We start from the raw sequence: 24660 nt of genomic DNA, 5'->3' as shown, positions 1-24660 counted from the left end.
GCCCTCTCTCTCTCTCTCTCGCTCTCTTTATCTCTCTCACTCTCTCTCGCCTTCTCTCTCTCTCTCTCTCTCTCTCTCTCTCTCTCTCTCTCTCTCTCTCTCTCTCTCTCTCTCACCTTCTCTCTCTCACTCTCTCCCTACCCCCCTCTCTCTCTCTCGCCCTCTCTCTCGCCCTCTCTCTTTTTCTCTCTCTCTATCTCTCTCGCTCTCTTTATCTCTCTCTCTCTCTCTCTCTCTTGCCTTCTCTCTCTCTCTCTCCCTCCCTTCCTCCCTCTCTCTATCTCGCCCCCTCTCTCTCTCTCTCTCTCTCACTAGGGCCACTTGGGAGCTGCTGGAAAAGAAGGGAAACAAGGAATGAAGGGAGCAAAGGTAAGGAAGTGTGGAACACTCAACAACACTCAACTCATTAATGAAATATGAAAAAAAAGTTCCCCTAAAATAAAAGGCTACTACTACATTGTATTCAACGATCATACAGTACACCACACATGTCAGTTTTCCTCCGTTTTGTTTTCCTCACCACCCTTTCATTCTCTCCCCCTCTTTCCTTCCTTTAGGGGGCCAATGGGGCTGAGGGGCTGGTGGGGAGGAAAGGGCCAGTGGGGCCCCAGGGACATTCAGGGAAGCCTGGCCCAGAGGGCCTCCGAGGGATCCCAGGCCCCGGGGTGAGTCCCTCTCTCCTCTCCTCTCCTTACTCTAACTCAAACAGACATCTCCCTCTACTGTAGCCTGTGGGTCTGGCTGCTCCACTGATGATTTCTCCCTAATTTGTTTAGTATAAACTGTCATTGGTTTACTATCAACATGCATGGTGCATCTCAGTACAACCAGCAACAAGGCTTGGGGACATATTTTCATATGACCTTCAGTAACCCCAGTCATTGCTGGATCCCTTCACTAATTTATTAACCCCTATCTGTGTTTTTATTTGCAGGGAGAGCAAGGGTTAAACGGCCCCCCAGGCCAGACGGGACCCCCTGGACCCATGGTAAGACCCCCACGCTTAATACATGTTCATATGTCAACCTACTGTACTGTTATTGCCCCTCTTTCACATAACATACGGTCAATTCCAGTGATACTGTACGTCAATTACGTTTCACCCATGTGTAACCATGTAGTGTAAATGTGAATTTGTGTTGTTCCCAGGGCCCCCCAGGACTGCCAGGTTTGAACGGAGACCCAGGCAGGAAGGGAGATAAGGGTCATGGTGGTCTGATCGGTCTGATCGGACCTCCAGGAGAGCTAGGAGAGAAGGGAGACAGAGGCCTGCCCGGAAATCAGGGCACACAAGGAACGAAAGGAGACGGGGGTAAGGGTGGCCTCCCTGGCCCTACCGGCCCCCCAGGACCCCCTGGACTTTCTGTAAGTGCCCCCTCCTCCGTCCCCCCACCCCACTCAACTCTTCATAGTTGTATTTGCTTTACTCTGCTATTACTGTTCCTATTTCAAAATGACCTCTCTTTCCCTGTTAGGGTGCAGTTGGTGAGAGAGGATCCAAGGGAGACCTGGTGAGTCAAGTCATCTGACTGTATCTCCACATTGTCATTCCTCTCCTTACACACCCGCCTATAGCTAGCAGCTGCCAGGAGTATATGCTGCCAGACAAGCCGTTGTCTCGCCAAATTAACCATCGTTCAGCCTAATTTTCTACATGTGTTTTTTAAATGTATTTTGGCCTTAAAAGCGTGCCCATACAGTGATGTATTGTTCCTGTGGGTACAATGTATTTTAATAGGATTTAGTGGTGCGGTGTGATGTTATGAGAAGTACCAAAGTGTGTCATCTAGAGAGCAGGGGCTTTGGCCACAGACTGCTGATGCACAGAGCTGGATAATCCTATAAACCCTAGAACCATATCTGCCAGGATCAAAGAGGGATTTGGCAAACTGGTGTGAGAGTCGCTCCAGGTGACCGGATGATTGAAGCAGGATTTTGTTCCACTCTTTTCTTCAGGGCGCCATCGGACCCCAAGGAGACACTGGACCCGCCGGATCTCCCGGTCCCCCTGTAAGTCCTCCACACACACACCTCCCTACCTCCACACTTCTTATCCACCCCATCTTTCTCTTTCTGTTTCTCTCCGTCCCCTCTTTTCCTTCTCATCACCTGTTGTTGTTCAACCACACACACCTCCACGCCTCTCCTTCCCCGCATCTTTCTCTCTTTCTTTCTGCCTCTCCCAGTCACCGTTATTTCTTGTCATCTATCTATCTTCCACTTGTGTTCCTTCCCTCCAGGGTCCACCTGCCACCATGGTCCAGCCGCTGCCCATCAGAGACCACGAGGGCCGGAGGAAGAGGAAGAGGCACTCTAGGATGGTGCAAGGAGGCGCAGCTCCCTACGAGGAGGTGGAGATGAAGATGGATCTGGAGGAGGAGGAGTTCCTGCAGGCAGACCAACCCGTGCTGGAGGAGGCAGAGGGCATGGAGGAGGTGTTTGCCTCCCTCACCTCCATGAAGACAGAGGTCGAGCTGATGAGGAAGCCCCTGGGGACCTTTGAGAGCCCCGCCCGCACCTGCAAGGAGCTCATGATGATCCAGCCTGACTACAAAGATGGTCAGCACATCACCTCATCACCCTCGTATCACACATATGCCCCCTCATCACCCTGCATTGGCACTCATATTGATGTGAACATGTACAGTGCCTATAGAAAGTCTACACCCCCTTGAACTTTCAAAAAATATATATAAATAAAATATAGTCGTTGCATAAGTATTCACCCCCTTTGTTTAGGCAAGCCTAAATTAGTTCAGAGGTAAAATTTGGCTTAACAAATCACATAATAAGTTACATGGACTCAGTCTGTGTGAAATAATAGGAGTTGACATGATTTTTGAATGACTACCTCTCCCTCTGTCCCCCATACATACAACATCTATCTGTAAGGTCCCTCAGTCAAGTATTGAATTTCAAGCACAGATGAAACTACAAAGACCAGGGAGCTTTTCGAAAGCCTCATAAAGAAGGACAGTGATTGGTAGATGGGTAACAATAACAAATCAGACATTGAGTATATCTTTAAGCATGGTCAAGTTAATAATTATGCTATGGATAATGTATAGTGCATTCGGAAAATATTCAGACCCCTTGACCTTTTCCACATTTTGTTACGTTACAGCCTTATTCTAAAATCAATCTACACACAACACCAAGTAATAACAAAGCAAAAACATCACATTTACATAAGTATTCAGACCCTTTACTCAGTACTTTGTTGAAGCACCTTTGGCAGCAATTACAGCCTCGAGTCTTCTTGGGTATGACGCTACAAGCTTGGCACACCTGTATTTGTTGAGTTTCTCCCATTCTTCTCTGCTGATCCTCTCAAGCTCTGTCAGGTTGGATGGGGAGCGTCGCTTTACAGCTATTTTCAGGTCTCTCCAGAGATGTTTGATTGAGTTCAAGTCCGGGCTCTGGCTGGGCCACTCAAGGACATTCAGAGACTTGTCCCGAAGCCAATCCTGCATTGTCTTGGCTGTGTGCTTAGTGTTGTTGTCCTGTTGGAAGGTGAACCTTCGCCTCAGTCCGAGGTCCTGAGCGCTCTAGACCAGGTTTTCATCAAGGATCTCGCTGTACTTTGCTCCGTTCATCTTTCCCTCGATCCTGACTAGTCTCCCAGTCCATGCCGCTGAAAATCATCCCCACAGCATGGTGCTGCCACCACCATGCCATGCTTCACCGTAGGGATGATGCCAAGTTTCCTCCAGATGTGACACTTGGCATTCAGGCCAAATAGTTCAATCTTGGTTTCATCAGACCAGAGAATCTTGTTTCTCATGGTCTGAGTCCTTTAGGTGCCTTTTGGCAAACTCCAAGCGGGCTGTCATGTGCCTTTTACTGAGGATTGGCTTCCATCTGGCCACTCTACCATAAAGGCCTGATTGGTGGAGTGCTGGAGAGATGGTTGTCCTTCTGGAAGGTTCTCCCATCTCCACAGAGGAACTCTGGAGCTCTGTCAGAGTGACCATTGGGTTCTTGGTCACCTCCCTGACCAAGGCTCTTCTCCCCCGATTGCTCAGTTTGGCCGGGCAGCCAGCTCTAGGAAGAGTCTTGGTGGTTCCTAACTTCTTATGATGGAATGATGGAAGCCACTGTTTTCTTGGGGACCTTCAATGCTGCAGACATTTTTTGGTACCCTTCCCCAGATCTGTGCCTCGACACAAATATTCCAAGACATGCATATGTATGCAACAAGGCACTAAAGTAATACTGCAAAAAACACAGCAAAGGAATACACTTTTTGGCCTAAATGCGCAAAGCCTTATGTTTGGGGAAAATCCAACACAACACATCACTGAGTAACTGCCTCTTTATTTTCAAGCATGGTGGTGGCTGCAACATGGTATGGGTATGCTTAACATCGGCAAAGACAGGGGAGTTTTTCAGGATAAAAAGAAAAGGGATGAAGCACAGCCAAAATCCTAGAAGAAAACCTGCTTCAGTCTGCTTTACACCAGACACTGGGAGAGGAATTCACCTTTCAGCAGGACAATAACCTACAACACAAAGCCAGATTTACACTGGAGTTGCTTAGCAAGAAGACAGTGAATGTTCCTGGGTGGCCAAGTTACAGTTTGACTTAAATCTGCTTGAAAATATATGGCAAGACTTGAAAATTGCTGTCTAGCCATGATCCCCAACACCTTGAAAGAGCTTGAAGAATTTAGAAAAGAATAATGGGCAAATATTGCACAATACAAGTGTGCAAGGCTCATATGAGACTTACCCAAGAGGACTCACAGCTGTAATCACTGCCAAAGGTGTTTATACTGTAACACGTATTGATTCTGAGGTTTGAATATTTATCTAATCAAGGTATATTAGTGTTTTATTTTTCATTATTTAAAAAAATATATATAAATCATTTTTCTTCCACTTTGACATTACAGAGGATTTTGTGTAGATCGTTGACAAAAAAATGACAATTAAATTCATTTTAATCCCACTTTGTAACACAATAAAATCTAAAGAAATCCAAGGGGGGTGTAGACTTTCTATAGGCACTGTATTTGATTGTGCAAATGAGCCACCAGATCCTCAAATAGCCCTTTCTCATGCTTGATCTGCTGTCCCGTATTGAAATGACACCCCTGTCTCTGTCTCCGTCCCTGTCCCAGGTGACTACTGGATCGATCCCAACCAGGGCTGTCACAGGGACGCCATCAAGGTCTTCTGTAACTTCACCGCTGAGGGAGAGACCTGTCTCTACACTGACAAGAGGATTGAAACTGTGAGTCTCAAACTACCTTGATGTCTGCTCACATCAACCTAACTAGAACACTGTATTAGTGTACAATACATATTCACTGGCCTCAGACCAACTGGTGTTTTACAGAAGCGCTATCTTGATTTTACCCTATTTTTCACAGCAGGAAAATAATCCAGCAGCAACAGGAAATGTGAATTATTATGTGGATTATAATTAATGGACATTTTTTAGGGGTTAATAATTTTTTGGTTACATTTTTCACTACGGCAAATCAAGTCTGACATTTTAAAGTGGAAATTACAAACGTTAGAAGCATTTAAAGACCTTGAATACACTACAATTTGTATTTCATGCAGGAAAATGATCCGAAACAAGTGTGATCAAATTAAGATAGCAGATCTGTACATCCTTAGAAGCCTGTGTTACAGAGATTCCTTGTTCCCTTCTCTATTCTTGTGAACAGGTGAAGCTAGCAGCCTGGAACAAAGAGAAGCCAGGAAACTGGTTCAGCCAATACAGGAAAGGCAAACAGGTACTGACCACTTTCAACTGCTGCCATTCATTTAAGTGTTTCCAAAAACCAGCTAGATTGTATTAATTTAGATGGAGTGCATTTGAATAATAATCATGTGTATAATTGAGTAGATGTGTATGTGTGTGAGCATGTGCGTGATTGAACCCACTGTCTAATTGAGTGTTAATGTACAGTACCAGTCAAAAGTTTGGACACACCTACTCATTCAAGGGTTTTTCTTTATTTTTACTATTTTCTACATTGTAGAATAATAGTGAAGACATCAAAACTAAGAAATAACACATATGGAATCAGGTAGTAACCAAAAAAGTGTTAAACATATCAAAATATATTTTATATTTGAGATTCTTCAAAGTAGCCACCCTTTGCCTTGATGACAGCTTTGCACACTCTTGGCATTCTCTCAACCAGCTTCACCTGGAATGCTTTTCCAACAGTCTTGAAGGAGTTCCCACATATGCTGAGCACTCGTTGGCTGCTTTTCCTGATGCAGCACTCCATCACTCTCCTTCTTGGTCAAATAGCCCTTACACACTCAAGGTCTGTTTTGGGTCACTGTCCTGTTGAAAAACAAATGATAGTCCCACTAAGCGCAAACCAGATGGGATGGTGTATCGCTGCAGAATGCTGTTGTAGCCATGCTGGTTAAGTGTGCTTTGAATTCTAAATAAATCACAGACAGTGTCACCAGCAAAGCACCCCCACACCATCACATCTCCTCTTCCATGCTTCACGGTGGGAACCACACATGCGGAGATCATCCGTTCACCTACTCTGCGTCTCACAAAGACACGGCGGTTGGAACCAAAAATCTCAAATTTGGACTCATCAACCAAAGGACAGATTTCCACCGGTCTAATGTCCATTGCTCGTGTTTCTTGGCCCAAGCAAGTCTCTTCTTCTTAATGATTTAGTAGTGGTTTCTTTGCAGCAATTCGACCATGAAGGCCTGATTCACGCAGTCTCCTCTGAACAGTTGATGTTGAGATGTGTCTGTTACTTTTTTATTTGGGCTGCAATCTGAGGTGCAGTTATTCTAATGAACTTATCCTCTGCAGCAGAGGTAACTCCGGGTCTTGCTTTCCTGTGGCGGTCCTCATGAGAGCCAGTTTCATCATACAGTGAAGGAAAAAGTATTTGATCCCCTGCTGATTTTGTGCGTTTGCCCACTGACAAAGAAATTATCAGTCTATAATTTTAATGGTAGGTTTATTTGAACAGTGAGAGACAGAATAACAACAAAAAAATCCAGAAAAACGCATGTCAAAAATGTTATAAATTGATTTGCATTTTAATGAGGGAAATAGCACTTGATGGTTTTTGCAACTGCACTTGAAGAAACTTTTAAAGTTCTTGAAATGTTCCGCATTGACTGACCTTCATGTCTTAAAGTAATGATGGACTGTCGTTTCTCTTTGCTTATTTGAGCTGTTCTTGCCATAATATGGACTTGGTATTTGACCAAATAGGGCTATCTTCTGTATACCAACCCTACCTTGTCACAACACAACTGATTGGCTCAAACACATTAGGAAGGAAAAAAAATCCACAAATTAACTTTTAACAAGGCACACCTGTTAATTGAAATGCATTCCAGGTGACTACTGTCGTGGTATAAATATTTGACTAATAGATAATCAACTCAAAAATATCTCTCAAGACACCGGAGCTTGTGAATTCAAGAATTAGACTTTATTGCAAAACAAAGCCGAGTTTGCCCCATGGAACAACTGTCTCTCTCTGGCTTAGAGATCTCTTATATACACACAGATGAAAAAAAACATGCGTACATTCCTAACTTTTTTTAGTTCTGCCCCACCCTTCTTTTTCAACGTCCAGCTGTCACACAATGTCCACTCCAAAAGGTCATGAATGCTTTTTTCTATATGAAGCCTCTCATTCTATCATTCTATTGGCTGCGTGGCTTAGGCCCCTTCTTAAAAAAGAACTACGGTAATGCATACCATGTGTCTATAACAAGCCCATGGCCACAGTTTGAGAGCCCCTGCGACAGAGCACATACATTCATTTAAACATAATCATGTTTATTACTAATATTATTATTTTACCTTTGACCTCTCCCTACTTTTGCCTTAATGATACATAAATAATACCATACTACCTCATGAAGCAGGTTGAGAGAATACCAAAAGTGTGCAAAGCTGTCATCAAGGCAAAGGGTGGCTACTTTGAAGAATCTCAAATATACAATATATGTAGATTTGTTTAACACTTTTTTGGTTACTACATGATTCCATATGTGTTATTTCATAGTTTTGATGTCTTCACTATTATTCTACAATGTAGAAAATAGTAAGAATAAAGAAAAACCCTTGAATGAGTAGGTGTGTCCAAACTTTTGACTGGTACTGTATGTGCCCATGTATGATACAGTTGAAGTCGGAAATGTATCTACACTAAGGTTGGAGTCATTAAAACTCGTTTTTCAACCACTCCATAATTCACTGTATCACAATTCCAGTAGGTCAAAAGTTTACATACACTAAGTTGACGGTACCTTTAAACAGCTTGGAAAATTCCAGAAAATGATGTCATGGCTTTAGAAGCTTCTGATAGGCTAATTGACATAATTTGAGACAATTGGAGGTGTACCTGTGGATGTATTTCAAGGCCTACCTTCAAACTCAGTGCCTCTTTGCTTGACATCAAAATCAAAAGAAATCAGCCAAGACCTCAGAAAAAGAATTGTAGACCTCCACAAGTTTGGTTCATCCTTGGGAGCAATTTCCAAACGCCTGAAGGTACCACATTCATCTGTACAAACCATAGTAAGCAAGTATAAACACCATGGGACCACGCAGCCGTCATACCGCTCAGGAAGGAGACGCGTTCTGTCTCCTAGAGATGAACGTACTTTAGTGCGAAAAGTGCAAATCAATCCCAGAACAACAGCAAAGGACCTTGTGAAGATGCTGGAGGAAACAGGTACAAAAGTATCTATATCCACAGTAAAACAAGTCCTATATCGACATAACCTGAAAGGCCGCTCAGCAAGGAAGAAGCCACTGCTCCAAAACCGCCATAAAAAAGCCAGACTACGGTTTGCAACTGCACATGGGATCGTACTTTTTGGAGAAATGTCCTCTGGCCATAATGACCATCGTTATGTTTGGAGGAAAAAGGGGGTGCTTGCAAGACGAAGAACACCATCCCAACCGTGAAGCACTGGGTTGGCAACATCATGCTGTGGTGGTGCTTTGCTGCAGGAGGGACTGGTGCACTTTACAAAATAGATGTCATCATGAGGAAGGAAAATTATGTGGATATATTGAAGCAACATCTCAAGACATCAGTCAGGACGTTAAAGTTTGGTCGCAAATGGGTCTTCCAAATGGACAATGACCCCAAGCATACTTCCAAAGTTGTGGCAAATTGGCTTAAGGACAACAAAGTCAAGGTATTGGAGTGGCCATCAAAAAGCCCTGACCTCAATCCAATAGAAAATGTGTGGGCAGAACTGAAAAAGCGTGTGCGAGCAAGGAGGCCTACAAACCTGATTCAGTTACACCAGCTCTGTCAGGAGTAATGGGCCAAAATTCACCCAACTTATTGTGGGAAGCTTGTGGAAGGCTACCCGAAACATTTGACCCAAGTTAAACAATTTAAAGCAATGGTACCAAATACTAATTGAGTGTATGTAAACTTCTGACTCACTGGGAATGTGATGAAAGAAATAAAAGCTGAAAGAAATAATTCTCTCTACTATTATTCTGACATTTCACATTCTTAAAATAAAGTGGTGATCCTAACTGACCTAAGACAGGGAATTTTTACTAGGATTAAATTGTGAAAAACTGAGTTTAAATGTATTTGGCTAAGGTGTATGTAAACTTCCGACTTCAACTGTATTTGTGTTCTCTGCTTGCAGTAGTGAGTGAGTCACACAGAGCTATTGGCAGCAGTGGGGTCTCATTGAAGAGCATTCAGAGCTTTGAGCACTGGCCTTTCATGTGCACCTGACCCGACATCCCTTAACACAGAGAGATAATCACTTCTCTGCCAGCCCAATGCCTCTCACTGACTCTTTCACACCCACGCCATTGTGTCCTTTTCTTTCTTTCTTTCTTTCTTTCTTTCTTTCTTTCTTTCTTTCTTTCTTTCTTTCTTTCTTTCTTTCTTTCTTTCTTTCTTTCTTTCTTTCTTTCTTTCTTTCTTTCTTTCTTTCTTTCTTTCTTTCTCTCTCACTAACTCTCTCTCTTTCTCTCCGACTCTCTTATTCTGACTCTCTAGGCAAATTACTGTAACCTTTGTCCCCTCCTCTCCTCGGGTTGTGAGATTTCTAAGAGAGAGAAAAGGTTCATGATAACACAATTGACCCTAGCCTTCCTCTGTTCACCAGGGTGGATATAGTGCTCTGTCGCCAGCATTAACTCTGTCAGCTTGGTTTTGTGTTAACCACTGCTGCTGCCCTGCAACCTGTATAACAGAGTCAAAACTGGAGGCCTATGTGGGATTCAGTGTCTTTAATGCCATTAGTGGCCAGGAAAACCTCTAGGCTATAGCCCAGGGGTTTTCCTGCCCAGGTTATTTGGTCATGGAAAAACTCCTGGCCCTAGCCATTCTAGATTGAATTTATATAGTGCTTTACCAGATGCTCTACTACATTTGATATGTGGCTGACATGGTCATTGAGAGTTATTTTGTTGTTGTTGTCATATCAAATTACAATCTTGTCTCATTGCTGCAACTCCCCAACGGGCTCAGGAGAGGTGAAGGTCGAGTCATGTGTCCTCCGAAACATGACCAGCCAAACCGTGCTCCTTAACCCAGAAGCCAACACCGTTCAACTGACGACCAAATTCAGCCTGCAGGCGCCCAGCACGATGAGCCAAGTAAAGCCCCCCCGGCCAAACCCTCCCCTAACCCGGACGACGCTGGGCCAATTGTGCGCCGCCCTATGGGATTCCCGGTCACGGCCGGTTGTGACAGATCCTGGGATCGAACCCGGGTCTGTAGTGATGCCTCAAGCCCTGCAATACAGTGCCTTAGACCGCTGCGCCACTCAGGAGGCCCATTGAGAGTTGTTTCTTTCCCCTGGTCCATTTCTCATGCAGTGACTCTGATTGGAACCCGGTTGGTTCAAGTGGTCTGTTAATATGTGGTTCATATCTGGTCTAATTCTCATGCAGTGACTCTGATGGGAACTTAGTTGGTTCATGTAGTCTATGTTAATATGTGGTTCATATCTGGCCTAGTTCTCATTCAGTGACTCTAACATGCCGTGTGTCTCTGGATCAGTTCCAGTACAATGACTCTGACATGCTGTGTGTCTCTGGATCAGTTCCAGTACAATGACTCTGATATGCTGTGCGTCTCTGGACCAGTTCCAATACAATGACTCTGACATGCTGTGTGTCTCTGGACCAGTTCCAATACAATGACTCTAACATGCTGTGTGTCTCTGGACCAGTTACAGTACAATGACTCTAACATGCTGTGTGTTTCTGGACCAGTTCCAATACAATGACTCTGATATGCTGTGTGTCTCTGGACCAGTTCCAATACAATGACTCTGACATGCTGTGTGTCTCTGGACCAGTTCCAGTACAATGACTCTGATATGCTGTGTGTCTCTGGACCAGTTCCAATACAATGACTCTAACATGCTGTGTGTTTCTGGACCAGTTCCAATACAATGACTCTGATATGCTGTGTGTCTCTGGACCAGTTCCAATACAATGACTCTGACATGCTGTGTGTCTCTGGACCAGTTCCAGTACAATGACTCTGATATGCTGTGTGTCTCTGGACCAGTTACAATACAATTACTCTGATATGCTGTGTGTCTCTGGACCAGTTACAATACAGTGACTCTGATGGGAACCCGGTCCACGTGGTCCAGCTGACCTTCCTGAAGCTGCTGAGTGCCACGGCCAGACAGACCTTCACCTACACCTGCCAGAACTCTGCCGGCTGGTTCGACAGCGCCACCCGCAGCCACCAGCATGCCCTACGCTTCCGGGGAAGCAACGACGAGGAGATGAGCCAGGCCAAGAGCCCCTTCATCCAGGCAACACACGACGGATGCCAGGTAGGTGCCATGCAGAGAAAAAGGAAAATGAATGAATGACTGAATTAATGTAATTGGTGCTAATGTTTTGACCAATGCTGATGTTTTGACCAATGCTAATGTTTTGACCAATGCTAATGTTTTGACCAATGCTAATGTTTTGACTAACGCTAATGTTTTGACTAACGCTAATGTTTTGACCAATGCTGATGTTTTGACCAATGCTAATGTTTTGACCAATGTTTTGTCAGCTGCTGTTTGATTCGATAAGGCCATGCAGCTGGTCACAATCTGATCAGTTCATCATATGATATCTGAGTATGGTTAGATAGGATCGGAGTTGGAATGAAAGCTAGCAGGTTAGTAGGCACAGTGGATCCTCAACTCTGCTGTCTTTTTGTTTGTCTCTGGTGTAGCTCCGTAAGGGTCAGGAGCGGACAGTCCTGGAGATCGACTCCCCCAGAGCAGAGCTGCTGCCAGTTATAGACGTGGCCCCCTCGGACTTTGGAAACGGCAACCAAAAGTTTGGCTTCCACGTGGGACCAGTATGTTACAACGGTTAACTAACGTTGTCTCAACCAACCAAGGAATGACCGGACCTGACCTGCACAACAACTTACCAATGAAAGAAACTGGACTTCACTGTTGTTTCCACACACAATATTTATTATTATATGTTCATATATGTGGTGGGTTTGTGGCATATGTTATAAGACTCTCAAACAGTCAATGGGACGTGAGGTTTCATTGTTTCCGTGAAAATATCAACCAATGGCGAGTAGAGGAGCAAAGGCAAGGAGGAACGAAGCACATTTATCAAAGGGAATTCATCCAATTAGATATATTTAATTTATAGTGTTTTTTCTTCATCGTAATTATTTCCTTTGCTCACCTTTTGAGTGTGCTGTAATTATATTCACTAGAAGTAGTCTCTTGTTCCACTTGACAACAACCAATTTAAAAAGACAGGCAGATCCCTCCCATGTTGAGACATGTGGTTAGCCTGTCATCTGTGGTATGGGTCAGTTGAGTGGCACCGTCTTTGTCAGGCCTGGGATGCAGATGAGATGAGTTGCTACCTGAGGGATTATGATGAGAGTGGAGTGGAATCAGCAGGAGACACTATCTGGCATACTCATTAGTATCCCTGGATTTTAGTAGGATAATATCATATTGCAGTATAATGACATCAGCTCTTGTTAACTGGTGGTGTACCGCAGTATCTACAGTTGTAGGATCTTAATTTGAGCCAGTTTGTTACAGCAAGAAAATAATCCTGCAGCAACAAGAAATGTGAATTATTATGTGGATTATAATTAATGGACATTTTTGTTGGGGTTGATACATTTTCCATTATGGATAATCAAGTCTGAAATGTCAAACTTCAGAAGCCTTTTTAAACCTCAAATACACTCCAAGTTTTATATTTCCTGCATTGCAGGAAAGTTCTCCTGCAACAGGGTGATCAAATTAAGATCCTACATTTGTAGCATGTCAATTCCATACTAGTCTATTTAATCTATCAACATTCCCTGTGTTAGTTAGAACGTTGAACATATAATAGAAATGATAGCTTTGCTCAGTGCTTACCCTTCAACTGCAGATGACTTACTGAATGACCTTGAGTAGTGCACACAGAACCATGTTACTAGTAGTCTATTGAACCCAATGGTTACTTGAATGGAGAAGGTTGCTTTCCTTATTGGACTGATTTACTCTGCACGCCTGACGATAATATGACTTTCCGGCCTTCCATGTTTTCGTTGCCTATTTGTGTCAGTTTGGCCTTCATTTTATTACAGAAAACAAGCATACTGTATTCCAGGCCTTAATGGTTGAGCTGGAGCTGTTTCAGCCCGAGGATGAGTTTCAGAGCATGTTGTTCTTAAAGAGGATATAAACTGTGTTTTCTCCAGTCCTCCATTTGTCTGTTACATCAAGGAGCATTTCACATGTCTTTGTTTTCAAGCATCTTTTAAAAAGTACCATTATTATCCAGTGTCCTGTTCTCCACCTCAGTCATGTATTTGTTTATTTGTTTTATATGTGTTGTAATTTTTATGATGTATTTTGTTATAATGTGTGGTGCTAAAGAAAATGTTTTTGTTTTGTGTCACCTACGTTTGTGTTGTTGTGTGTCTTGAGGCAGGATGAGGGAGAAAGGGTGCAATTATTGGTGCTCCAAAAGCCGTGCATGATGGGTAAGGAATGCTCTCTGAGCCAGGGAGTATCATATCGTACTGTAGTACTGTACACTACAGTACACACACACTAACCTGCTGTATGGTAGTCAGGTTACAGTACCAGTGGTAGGTTAGGGGTAAGTTACACGTTTTCGCTTTAAACATTAAAACTCCCCAGACAACCGTTGTTACAACGTAGTGCCTTTACATCTCTACATCATCTCCCCAACATAACCTGCAGGCTGGTCTCCCAGCCTGTATACATAAACAGTACAGGCAGTTTATCAGCTTACTCCTCCTCACACTGTCTTTTAGTATTTAAACAATTCAGTACAGTAAAATTCCCAGGCCCGTTCTGCCACCCCCTGTGTATAGTATCTGTTGTACTCATTTTATATACTGTACAGTTATTCTAAGGACTTGAGTATGAATAATGTGTTTGTGAAAAGTGATGAGTGAATTAAAAAAAACGATGTTAAAAAGACTCTAGGCTGTATCTGGGAGAGGGACAGAGAGAGAGAGTAGTTTGTATCGTACTCTCACCACTCAGTGTAATAGACAAACAAGTCTCTTCATTACCGCCTAGTTCTGCAACATTCACTCAATGAGCCTGCAATCAACATCCCACCACAGCAGATGTAATCAACTCTGATTGGATTCCCAGTTCATTTATTTCAATTAGCTGGTGTTTCATTCCTCCAGAGGGAAACAGAGGAGAGATGCTAGCCTGGGAGGGAGGGAAGGAGGAGAGTGGTAATGAAACAGTTCTGGATAAGGAAAACAGCCATTGAGATTTGCCCAGAACTGTCCAGTGTGTGTGTGAGAGAGAGAGGGCAGAGAGGGAGAGGGAGAGAGGCAGAGAGGGAGAGGGAGAGGGAGAGAGGGCAGAGAGGGAGAGGGAGAGGAAGAGAGGGCAGAGAGGGAGAGGGAGAGGGAGAGAGGCAGAGAGGGAGAGGGAGAGAGGGCAGAGAGGCAGTGAGGGAGAGGGAGTGGGAGAGAGGCACCCCTATCAGACCACAGTAAAATCACAGTCTACTTGAACAGAGCAATACTCAATCATGAGGCATCAAAGCCAAAGGAACTGAATAATATTAAGAAATGCTATAGATGGAAGGAAAGTAGTGTTGAAACCTACCAAAAAACAATTAGGAAACAACAAATTCAATCCATTCTAGACAACTTCCTGGACAAAACGTTCCACTGTAATAGTGAAGGTGTAAACTTGGCAGTAGAAAACCTAAACAGTATATTTGACCTCTCAGCTTCCCTATCAAATCTAAAAATCTCTAACAGAAAACCAAAGAAAAGTAATAACAGTGATAAATGGTTTGATGAAGAATGCAAAAACCTAAGAAAGAAATTGAGAAACCTATCCAACCAAAAACATAGAGACCCAGAAAACCTGAGCCTACGCCTTCACTATGGTGAATCACTAAAACAATATAGAAATACACTACGGAAAAAGAAGGAACAGCATGTCAGAAATCAGCTCAATGTAATTGAAGAATCCATAGACTCTAACCACTTCTGGGAAAATTGGAAAACACTAAACAAACAACAACACGAAGAGCTATCTATCCAAGACGGAGATGTATGGGTAAACCACTTCTCCAACCTTTTTGGCCCTATAACAGAGAACAAACAGCAAAAAAATATACATGATCAAATGCAAATCTTAGAATCAACTATTAAAGACTACCAGAACCCACTGGATTCTCCAATTACATTGAATGAACTACAGGACAAAATACAAACCCTCCAACCCAAAAAGTCCTGTGGTGTTGATGGTATCCTCAATGAAATGATAAAATATACAGACCACAAATTTCAATTAGCTATACTTAAACTCTTTAACATCATCCTTAGCTCTGGCATCTTCCCCAATATTTGGAACCAAGGACTGATCACCCCAATCCACAAAAGTGGAGACAAATTCGACCCCAATAACTACCGTGGGATATGCGTCAACAGCAACCTTGGGAAAATCCTCTGCATTATCATTAACAGCAGACTAGTTCATTTCCTCAGTGAAAACAATGTACTGAGCAAATGTCAAATTGGTTTTTTACCAAATTACCGTACGACAGACCACGTATTCACCCTGCACACCCTAATTGACAAACAAACAAACCAAAACAAAGGCAAAGTCTTCTCATGCTTTGTTGATTTCAAAAAAGCTTTTGACTCAATTTGGCATGAGGGTCTGCTATACAAATTGATGGAAAGTGGGGTTGGGGGAAAATCATACGACATTATAAAATCCAGGTACACAAACAACAAGTGTGCGGTTAAAATTGGCAAAAAACACACACATTTCTTTCCACAGGGCCGTGGGGTGAGACAGGGATGCAGTTTAAGCCCCACCCTCTTCAACATATATATCAATGAATTGGCGAGGGCACTAGAACAGTCTGCAGCACCCGGCCTCACCCTACTAGAATCTGAAGTCAAATGTCTTCTGTTTGCTGATGATCTGGTGCTTCTGTCACCAACCAAGGAGGGCCTACAGCAGCACCTAGATCTTCTGCACAGATTCTGTCAGACCTGGGCCCTGACAGTAAATCTCAGTAAGACAAAAATAATGGTGTTCCAAAAAAGGTCCAGTTGCCAGGACCACAAATACAAATTCCATCTAGACACCGTTGCCCTAGAGCACACAAAAAACGATACATACCTCGGCCTAAACATCAGTGCCACAGGTAACTTCCACAAAGCTGTGAACGCTCTGAGAGACAAGGCAAGAAGGGCCTTCTATGCCATCAAAAGGAACATAAAATTTGACATACCAATTAGGATCTGGCTAAAAATACTTGAATCAGTTATAGAACCCATTGCCCTTTGTATATGTGATGGTTTCCCTGTGGTCCTCTGTAGCTCAGCTGGTAGAGCACGGCGCTTGTAACGCCAAGGTAGTGGGTTCGATCCCCGGGACCACCCATACACAAAAAAATGTATGCACGCATGACTGTAAGTCGCTTTGGATAAAAGCGTCTGCTAAATGGCATATTATTTATGGTTCTGAGGTCTGGGGTCCGCTCACCAACCAAGAATTCACAAAATGGGACAAACACCAAATTGAGACTCTGCATGCAGAATTCAGCAAAAACATCCTCCGTGTACAACGTAAAACACCAAATAATGCATGCAGAGCAGAATTAGGCCAATACCCGCTAATTATCAAAATCCAGAAAAGAGCCGTTAAATTCTATAACCACTTAAAAGGAAGCGATTCCCAAACCTTCCATAACAAAGCCATCACCTACAGAGAGATGAACTTGGAGAAGAGTCCCCTAAGTAAGCTTGTCCTGGGGCTCTGTTCACAAACACAAACAGACCCCACACAGCCCCAGGACAACAACAACAACAACAACAACAACACAATTAGACCCAACCAAATCATGAGAAAACAAAAAGAGAATTACTTGACACATTGGAAAGAACAAACAAATAAACAGAGCAAACTAGAATGTTATTTGGCCCTAAACAGAGAGTACACAGTGGCAGAATACCTGACCACTGTGACTGACCCAAACTTAAGGAAAGCTTTGACTATGTACAGACTCAGTGAGCATAGCCTTGCTATTGAGAAAGGCCGCCGTAGGCAGACCTGGCTCTCAAGAGAAGACAGGCTATGTGCACACTGCCCACAAAATGAGGTGGAAACTGAGCTGCACTTCCTAACCTCCTGCCAAATGTATGACCATATTAGAGACACATATTTCCCTCAGATTACAGCGATCCACAAAGAATTTGAAAACAAACCCAATTTTGATAAACTCCCTTATCTACTGGGTGAAAAACCACAGTGTGCCATCACAGCTGCAAGATTTGTGACCTGTTGCCACAAGAAAAGGGCAACCAGTGAAGAACAAACACCATTGTAAATACAACCCATATTTATGTTTATTTATTTTCCCATTTGTACTTTAACTATTTGCACATTGTTACAACACTGTATATATACATAATATGACATTTGAAATGTCTTTATTCTTTTGAAAGTTCTGAGTGTAATGTTTACTGTTAATATTTATTTTTTATTTCACTTTTGTTTACTATCTACTTCACTTGCTTTGGCAATGTTAACACACATTTCCCATGCCAATAAAGCCCTTAAATTGAATTGAAATTGAAATTGAGAGGCAGAGAGGGAGAGGGAGAGAGGCAGAGAGGGAGAGGGAGAGGGAGAGGGAGAGGGAGAGAGGCAGAGAGGGAGAGGGAGAGAGGCAGAGAGGGAGAGGGAGAGGGAGAGAGGGCAGAGAGGGAGAGGGAGAGAGGCAGAGAGGGAGAGGGAGAGAGGCAGAGAGGGAGAGGGAGAGGCAGAGAGGGAGAGGGAGAGGGAGAGAGGCAGAGAGGAGGATACACAGAACAGACACTGCCGTATTGTTGGCTCTTGCTATAACACTGTCTGGTTGGCTGAAAAAACACACTGTCACATCTTCCTCTTGCTGGCTCTCCTCTCACCTTTATTCAGACATAATATATACTCTCTCGCTCTCTCTCTCTCTCTCTCTCTCTCTCTCTCTCTCTCTCTCTCTCTCTCTCTCTCTCTCTCTCTCTCTCTCTCTCTCTCTCTCTCACACACACACACGTTCTCTCACATACCCAAAAAGCAAGGACACCAGCCGTCTATGGGGACTAGTCCTCAAGGTTAGCGTCAATGCAGAATAAAGGTTACAGTACATTTCTCTCCTTTCTGCTCTCTTCAACTAAATTTAATTTTAACCACAGTGTAAGCTCCTGGCTGGGAAAGGTCAGACCTAGCTGCTGCCTCAGAATAATGATCAAGCAAAGTGCATCATGACCATCGATAGGCTAATATACATGTTTCTCTCTCGAGCAGAGCACACACTATTCTGTAGGATCTGGGTAGAATGAATCACTATGCTGTAGAATCTGGGTAGAATGAATCACTATGCTGTAGGATCTGGGTAGAATGAATCACTATGCTGTAGGATCTGGGTAGAATGAATCACTATGCTGTAGGATCTGGGTAGAATGAATCATTATGCTGTAGGATCTGGGTAGAATGAATCACTATGCTGTAGGATCTGGGTAGAATGAATCACTAGGCTGTTGGATCTGGGTAGAATGAATCACTATGCTGTAGAATCTGGGTAGAATGAATCTCTATGCTGTTGAATCTGGGCAGAATGAATCACTATGCTGTTGAATCTGGGTAGAATGAATCACTATGCTGTTGAATCTGGGTAGAATGAATCACTATGCTGTTGAATCTGGGTAGAATGAATCACTATGCTGTTGAATCTGAGTATAATCAATCACTATGCTGTTGAATCTGAGTAGAATGAATCACTAGGCTGTTGGATCTGGGTAGAATGAATCACTATGCTGTAGGATCTGGGTAGAATGAATCTCTATGCTGTTGAATCTGGGCAGAATGAATCACTATGCTGTTGAATCTGGGTAGAATGAATCACTATGCTGTTGAATCTGGGTAGAATGAATCACTATGCTGTAGGATCTGGGTAGAATGAATCTCTATGCTTTTGAATCTGGGCAGAATGAATCACTATGCTGTTGAATCTGGGTAGAATGAATCACTATGCTGTTGAATCTGGGTAGAATGAATCACTATGCTGTTGAATCTGGGTAGAATGAATCACTATGCTGTTGAATCTGAGTATAATCAATCACTATGCTGTTGAATCTGAGTAGAATCAATCACTATGCTGTTGAATCTGGTGCTGCCATTGGATCTTTGTATCTCTGATGTCCTCTATTCTCCCCAACCCATTGACCATGTTGCTTTGTTGAGCAGAGAAGATAGTAAGATAGTATCTCCTGTATTGTATCTCTTTATCTCCTGTATCTATGTAGGACTATTTCTGTCTGATACCCTCTGATCTCTGGGCTCGCTTTGCTGTCCTGTGATCTGTACGAGCGATGCTGACCTATATTTACATATAGATCTGATGTGCTGTGATCTTTAGTCTTTGTATTCATCTGGCTCTGTTCTATATTGTATCTCAGCTCAGCTCTGGGCCTGTAGAAGAGAGTGTAGTGCAGAGTTGACGAGCCATGTTTCTCCTCCTGCATTTAGGTTCTGGAGTAGACTAATTGTCCAGTCCCTATAGCACACAGAGAATTTGTTTCAGTGCTACTGTAACAAGATATTCTTTCATTAATCTCTTTCATTCTCTCTCCATCTCTCTTTCTCTCCATCTCTCTTTCTCTCCATCTCTCACTAGTCTCATTACTCTGTAGCTGGAGCTTGACTTCTCTTTCTCCCTCACTCCCTTTAACCATCTCTCTCTCTCTCCTCTCTTTCCCTGCCCCCAGCTTTCCCCTCCTATACATCACAGTGACGTTGAAACTAAGCTGAACATGTCACCAAGTCAGTGTCAGAGATTAACATATTAAACAGGCATTTAGATTCATGAGAGAGTGAACACATAGATATCTACATTTCCTGTTGAACTTGAAACACTCCTGTAGACTCCTGGCTGTAACAGCTCTCCCGATGCAACTACATCTGTCTGTTGTGTCACAATCAATAACTAAACATTATTTATCCACATCAGGGTTGTGTGAATATGTGGATTGGTTGGTTTCTTGTGAAAGCGCTACATTTTGCGATACATCTTTGCTCATGTATGACTCTTCCTGTATATTTATATGCAAGCTGTATGTACTTAGCTAGAGGACTCCTGATATCTCCAGGAGTGATAAGTTTAATTTGTGTCTTTATCTGTTGTCTAGTACTGTCTTTTTGCTAGCTAGGGCCATCTACTTTAAGTGCTGCCTGTCTTCCCAGTGGCCTACTTGGTGTGTGGACTGCTGACTGCTCATAATTTGCAGATAGTTGTTGACACATCAACCAGGATCAAGGGGCGGGGCAATTTGTGAATGTTGTTGTTTTTGTAATCAGTGGCTGTATTGGAGGGGGAGTGGTTTCTCCTCTTCTAGGCAATTAGCAATTAGTGTTAGTACTTCAGTCTCCCCTGTTTTCTCAGTGGCAGGTAAACGGCAGTCGTGTCAGCGGCGGTCTCGTTGTCAAAACTAAGACGGTACTGCTGAGTTGTTCTGTGGAGTTATTAGAGGAGGGAAAGACAGGAAGGCTCCACAACACTCTCTCATTTGAGTATCTTACCTAGTTATTTTCATATCATCTAATTTTGCTCTTTTGTAGCTTTGGCAACTGTGTGTGTTTTTTATACCTGTTCGCTCCTCTCCCTGTAGATTTTTTTCTGCTACACGCAACGACTTTTCTCCTTCCGCCTTTCTGACACCCAGGTGGCGACACGCATCTCTGCGTGCCTGGCAGATATCTCAACTTGGATATCGGCCCACCACCTCAAGCTCAACCTCGACAAGATGGAGCTGCTCTTCCTCCCGGGGAAGGCCTGCCCATTCCAAGACCTCTATGCTCTACAACATCCGTAGAGTACGACCCTACCTCACACAGGAAGCGGAGCAGGTCCTAATCCAGGCACTTGTCATCTCCCGTCTGGACTACTGTAACTCGCTGTTGGTTGAGCTCTCCGCTTGTTCCATCAAACCCCTGCAATTTATCCAGAATGCTGCAGCCCGCCTGGTGTTCAACCTTCCCAAGCTCTCCCATGTCACCCCGCTCCTCCGCACACTCCATTGACTTCCAGTTGAAGCTCGCATCCACTACAAGACCATGGTGCTACGGAGCAGCAAGAGGAACTGCCCCTCCCTACCTTCAGCCTTTGCTCAAACCCCCCCACCCCCTTTCGTGAACTAACACTAGCGCTTGACTTTTTTCCCCCTTATTAGCTCTGACTTTGCTGATAGCTACTTTATTGAGGAAAAATGTATTTACTATGACTGAGATATGTGGTTGTCCCACCTAGCTATCTTAAGATAAATGCAATAACTGTAAATCGCTCTGGATAAGAGAGTCTGCTAAAATGTAAATGAATGTATCCAACACGTGTGTATGCATGCATGTGAAAGTGCGATTAGTGAGCATGTGTGACTGAGTGAACAAACATGCACTCATTAGTATGCATGTGAGCGTTTCCCCTCCTGCCAACACCCCTAAACAGCTTCTTTGTCTTCGGAAGAGGGGAGATTATTTCCACGGATTCTCTTTTCCCATCAAAAATGGTTATCGACAAAGCTAACATTAGTAAAGAATTGAAGGGATGGAAGGTGGGAGGAATGAAGGGAGGAGAGGGAGGGAGGGAAATATAAAGATTCCCTAGGCGGAGGCGTAGTAGTGGGTGAGTAGTGGGGGGAGAGAGAGGCATGGGTCCTGTGGCTGTCTGAGAGTGTCAGATGATTATCTGGGAGACAGAAGAGAGACCAGACACAGCCTTGGATCCCTCCTCCACCCCAACCCCCCCAACCCTTTGTCCTCCTTGTTGCATCACTCTTTCCACTGTCCCCCTCCTAATCCCCTGTCTCCTGTTTCAGGTCTCACCGCCCGTCTCCACCATGTCATTCTCACTTTGTTTAGTCCTCAGTGCGTAGGACAGCATCAGTCATCCCAGCAGCGCTTTGCTACCTCCACGCACAGCCGAGGTAATCAGCAGACTCATATTATTACTAACCAGGGAGAGTGATGGGAGAATCACTCAGGCCAATTTAAGTGTGGACACAGCCTGTTCATAAAGGAGAAACATATTAATACACTGTAATGAACAAACCCATATCAGGAGCTGGAACAAATTGGCAGAAACGGTCATGAGGGAGTGGTGTGTGAGAGTGAGTGTGTTTGAGACTCCATTGTCCATGAATGACTCCACTGTTCAATAAATATGATTTGCACATAAATCATTGGCGGCAGGGAAGGAGAGAAGGGGAGATTGAATGTTATAGTGGGATCATTGTCCACTTGAGTGTTGAGTCAGGGGAAGTAATCCTTTCCATTCAGCTCCTATATTTGTATTTGTATTTGTATTTATTAGGGATCCCCATTAGCTGGTGCCAAGGCAGCAGCTACTCTTTCTGGTGTCCAAACATATTAGAGCACTTACATTACATTAAAACAAAATATAAAACAGTACATCATATGACATTATTACACCACTACCTATCTACAATACAAAATGTTTAATACCACCATACAACAATATCACAATGTATGCATATGCATGTGTCTATACCCTTGTGTGTGTCTCTTCACATTCCCTGTTGTTCCATAAGGTGTATTTTTACCTGTTTTTAAAATCTGATTCTACTGCTTGCATCAGTTACCTGATGTGGAATAGAGTTCCATGTAGTCATGGCTCTATGTAGTACTGTGTGCCTCCCATAGTCTGTTCTGGACTTGGGGACTGTGAAGAGACCTCTGGTCTTGTGGGGTATGCATGGGTGTCCACGTCTTACAAAAACAAGCATTGATGAAGTCAATCTCTCTTCCACTCTGAGCCAGGAGACACTGACATGCATGTCATTAATGTTAGCTCTCCGTATACTTTTAAGGGCCAGCCATGCTGCCCTGTTCTGAACCAACTGCAATTTTCCAAAGTCCCTCTTTGTTAAGTGTTGCAGTTATTTCAGTTGCTGTAGTAGCTGATGTGTATAGTGTTGAGTCATCCGCATACATAGACACACTGGCTTTACTCAAAGCCAGTGTCATGTCGTTAGTAAAGATGGAAAAAAGCAAGGGGCCTAGACAGCTGCCCTGGGGAATTCCTGATTCTACCTGGATTTTGTTTGAGAGGCTTCCATTAAAGAACACCCTCTGTGTTCTGTTAGACAAGTAACTCTTTATCCACATTATAGCAGGGGGTGTAAAGCCATAACACATACGTTTTTCCAGCAGCAGACTATGATCGATAATGTCAAAAGCCACACTGAAGTGAGGCTGCATGACTCCTTTCCGCTGTGGAACTGAATGTAGTAGGATCCTCCTTTCTACCTCTCTTTCTCTCTCCTCTACCCCCTCTCTTCATTCTTCACTCCTCTCTTTCCATCCCCCCCCCCCCCTCCCCCCTCTCCCTCTCCCCCTTCCCCTCCTCTACCCACCTGTCTCTCTGCCTCTTTGCCTCCTCTCCCAACTCCCTCTCAGGATGATCAATGCACCCTGTCCCGTAGTATCGGCTGCTCTACAAACGCTGACATGGTTGTTATTCTATCAGGATGAATCCAACATGGCAGCATTTCATGAACACCCTGGACACATTTCATAAATCTTAGCTGGCCTCGCTGCAGACTAGATGTGAACTGCAGAGGAAGCAGAACCTTTGTGTGAGCAGAACAAGACTGTCTGTGTCTGACTGCATTGAGTATGAAATGGTGCCCTATATTTGATGAGAGCCCTGGTCAAATATAGCACACTAAATAGGGAATAGGATGCTATATGGGACCCATCCCTAGCCTCCTGTCAGTGGGTATGGAGCTGGGTTAAAATATACTGGGCTGCTGAGAGCCTGGCTGGTGTTTTACTGCTATAAATGAAATACATAGCTAGAGATAGCAGGGAACTGAAGGTAATAATGAATGCTGTCAGTCAGATAGCGCTGGACTGTTTGTCATTTCAACAGTACAGTAAGTGCCGCTGTGGTTTAATCAAAATGTTTATTCTAATAAATAGAAAAACTCCAGTGTCCTGTCCTGTATGTTTTGTATGGCTGGTTTGTGTGTGTACTAGATAGGGACTGGTTTACTCTGTGGTTGGAAGTGTAGGTCTGCAGATGTGAATTGATGTGGTCATGTGTTTCAGAGTAATGGGTACAATCAGACTTCCCTCGGCTGCTTT

The 24660-nt window shown here is 43.6% G+C and overlaps 1 protein-coding gene across 1 annotated transcript in view; it reads left to right on the top strand.

Moving 5' to 3' along the window:
* LOC311103898 (uncharacterized protein) overlaps nucleotides 1-14435 on the top strand; it is a 72069-nt gene extending 57634 nt beyond the window's left edge. Inside the window, exons 50-60 of the mRNA XM_084145527.1 lie at nucleotides 316-369; nucleotides 558-665; nucleotides 935-988; nucleotides 1150-1365; nucleotides 1476-1511; nucleotides 1957-2010; nucleotides 2241-2559; nucleotides 5124-5236; nucleotides 5679-5747; nucleotides 11569-11802; nucleotides 12198-14435. Coding sequence (XP_084001653.1) covers nucleotides 316-369; nucleotides 558-665; nucleotides 935-988; nucleotides 1150-1365; nucleotides 1476-1511; nucleotides 1957-2010; nucleotides 2241-2559; nucleotides 5124-5236; nucleotides 5679-5747; nucleotides 11569-11802; nucleotides 12198-12344 — 1404 coding nt within the window. The 3' untranslated portion in view covers nucleotides 12345-14435. The remainder of the gene's footprint in view (nucleotides 1-315; nucleotides 370-557; nucleotides 666-934; nucleotides 989-1149; nucleotides 1366-1475; nucleotides 1512-1956; nucleotides 2011-2240; nucleotides 2560-5123; nucleotides 5237-5678; nucleotides 5748-11568; nucleotides 11803-12197) is intronic.
* The last annotated feature ends 10225 nt before the right edge of the window (nucleotides 14436-24660 follow it).

The sequence above is a fragment of the Coregonus lavaretus genome (genome assembly GCF_964263955.1).
Source record: "Coregonus lavaretus genome assembly, chromosome: 28".
Taxonomy (NCBI): domain Eukaryota; kingdom Metazoa; phylum Chordata; class Actinopteri; order Salmoniformes; family Salmonidae; genus Coregonus; species Coregonus lavaretus.
This window is presented reverse-complemented; position numbering and strand designations above follow the sequence as displayed.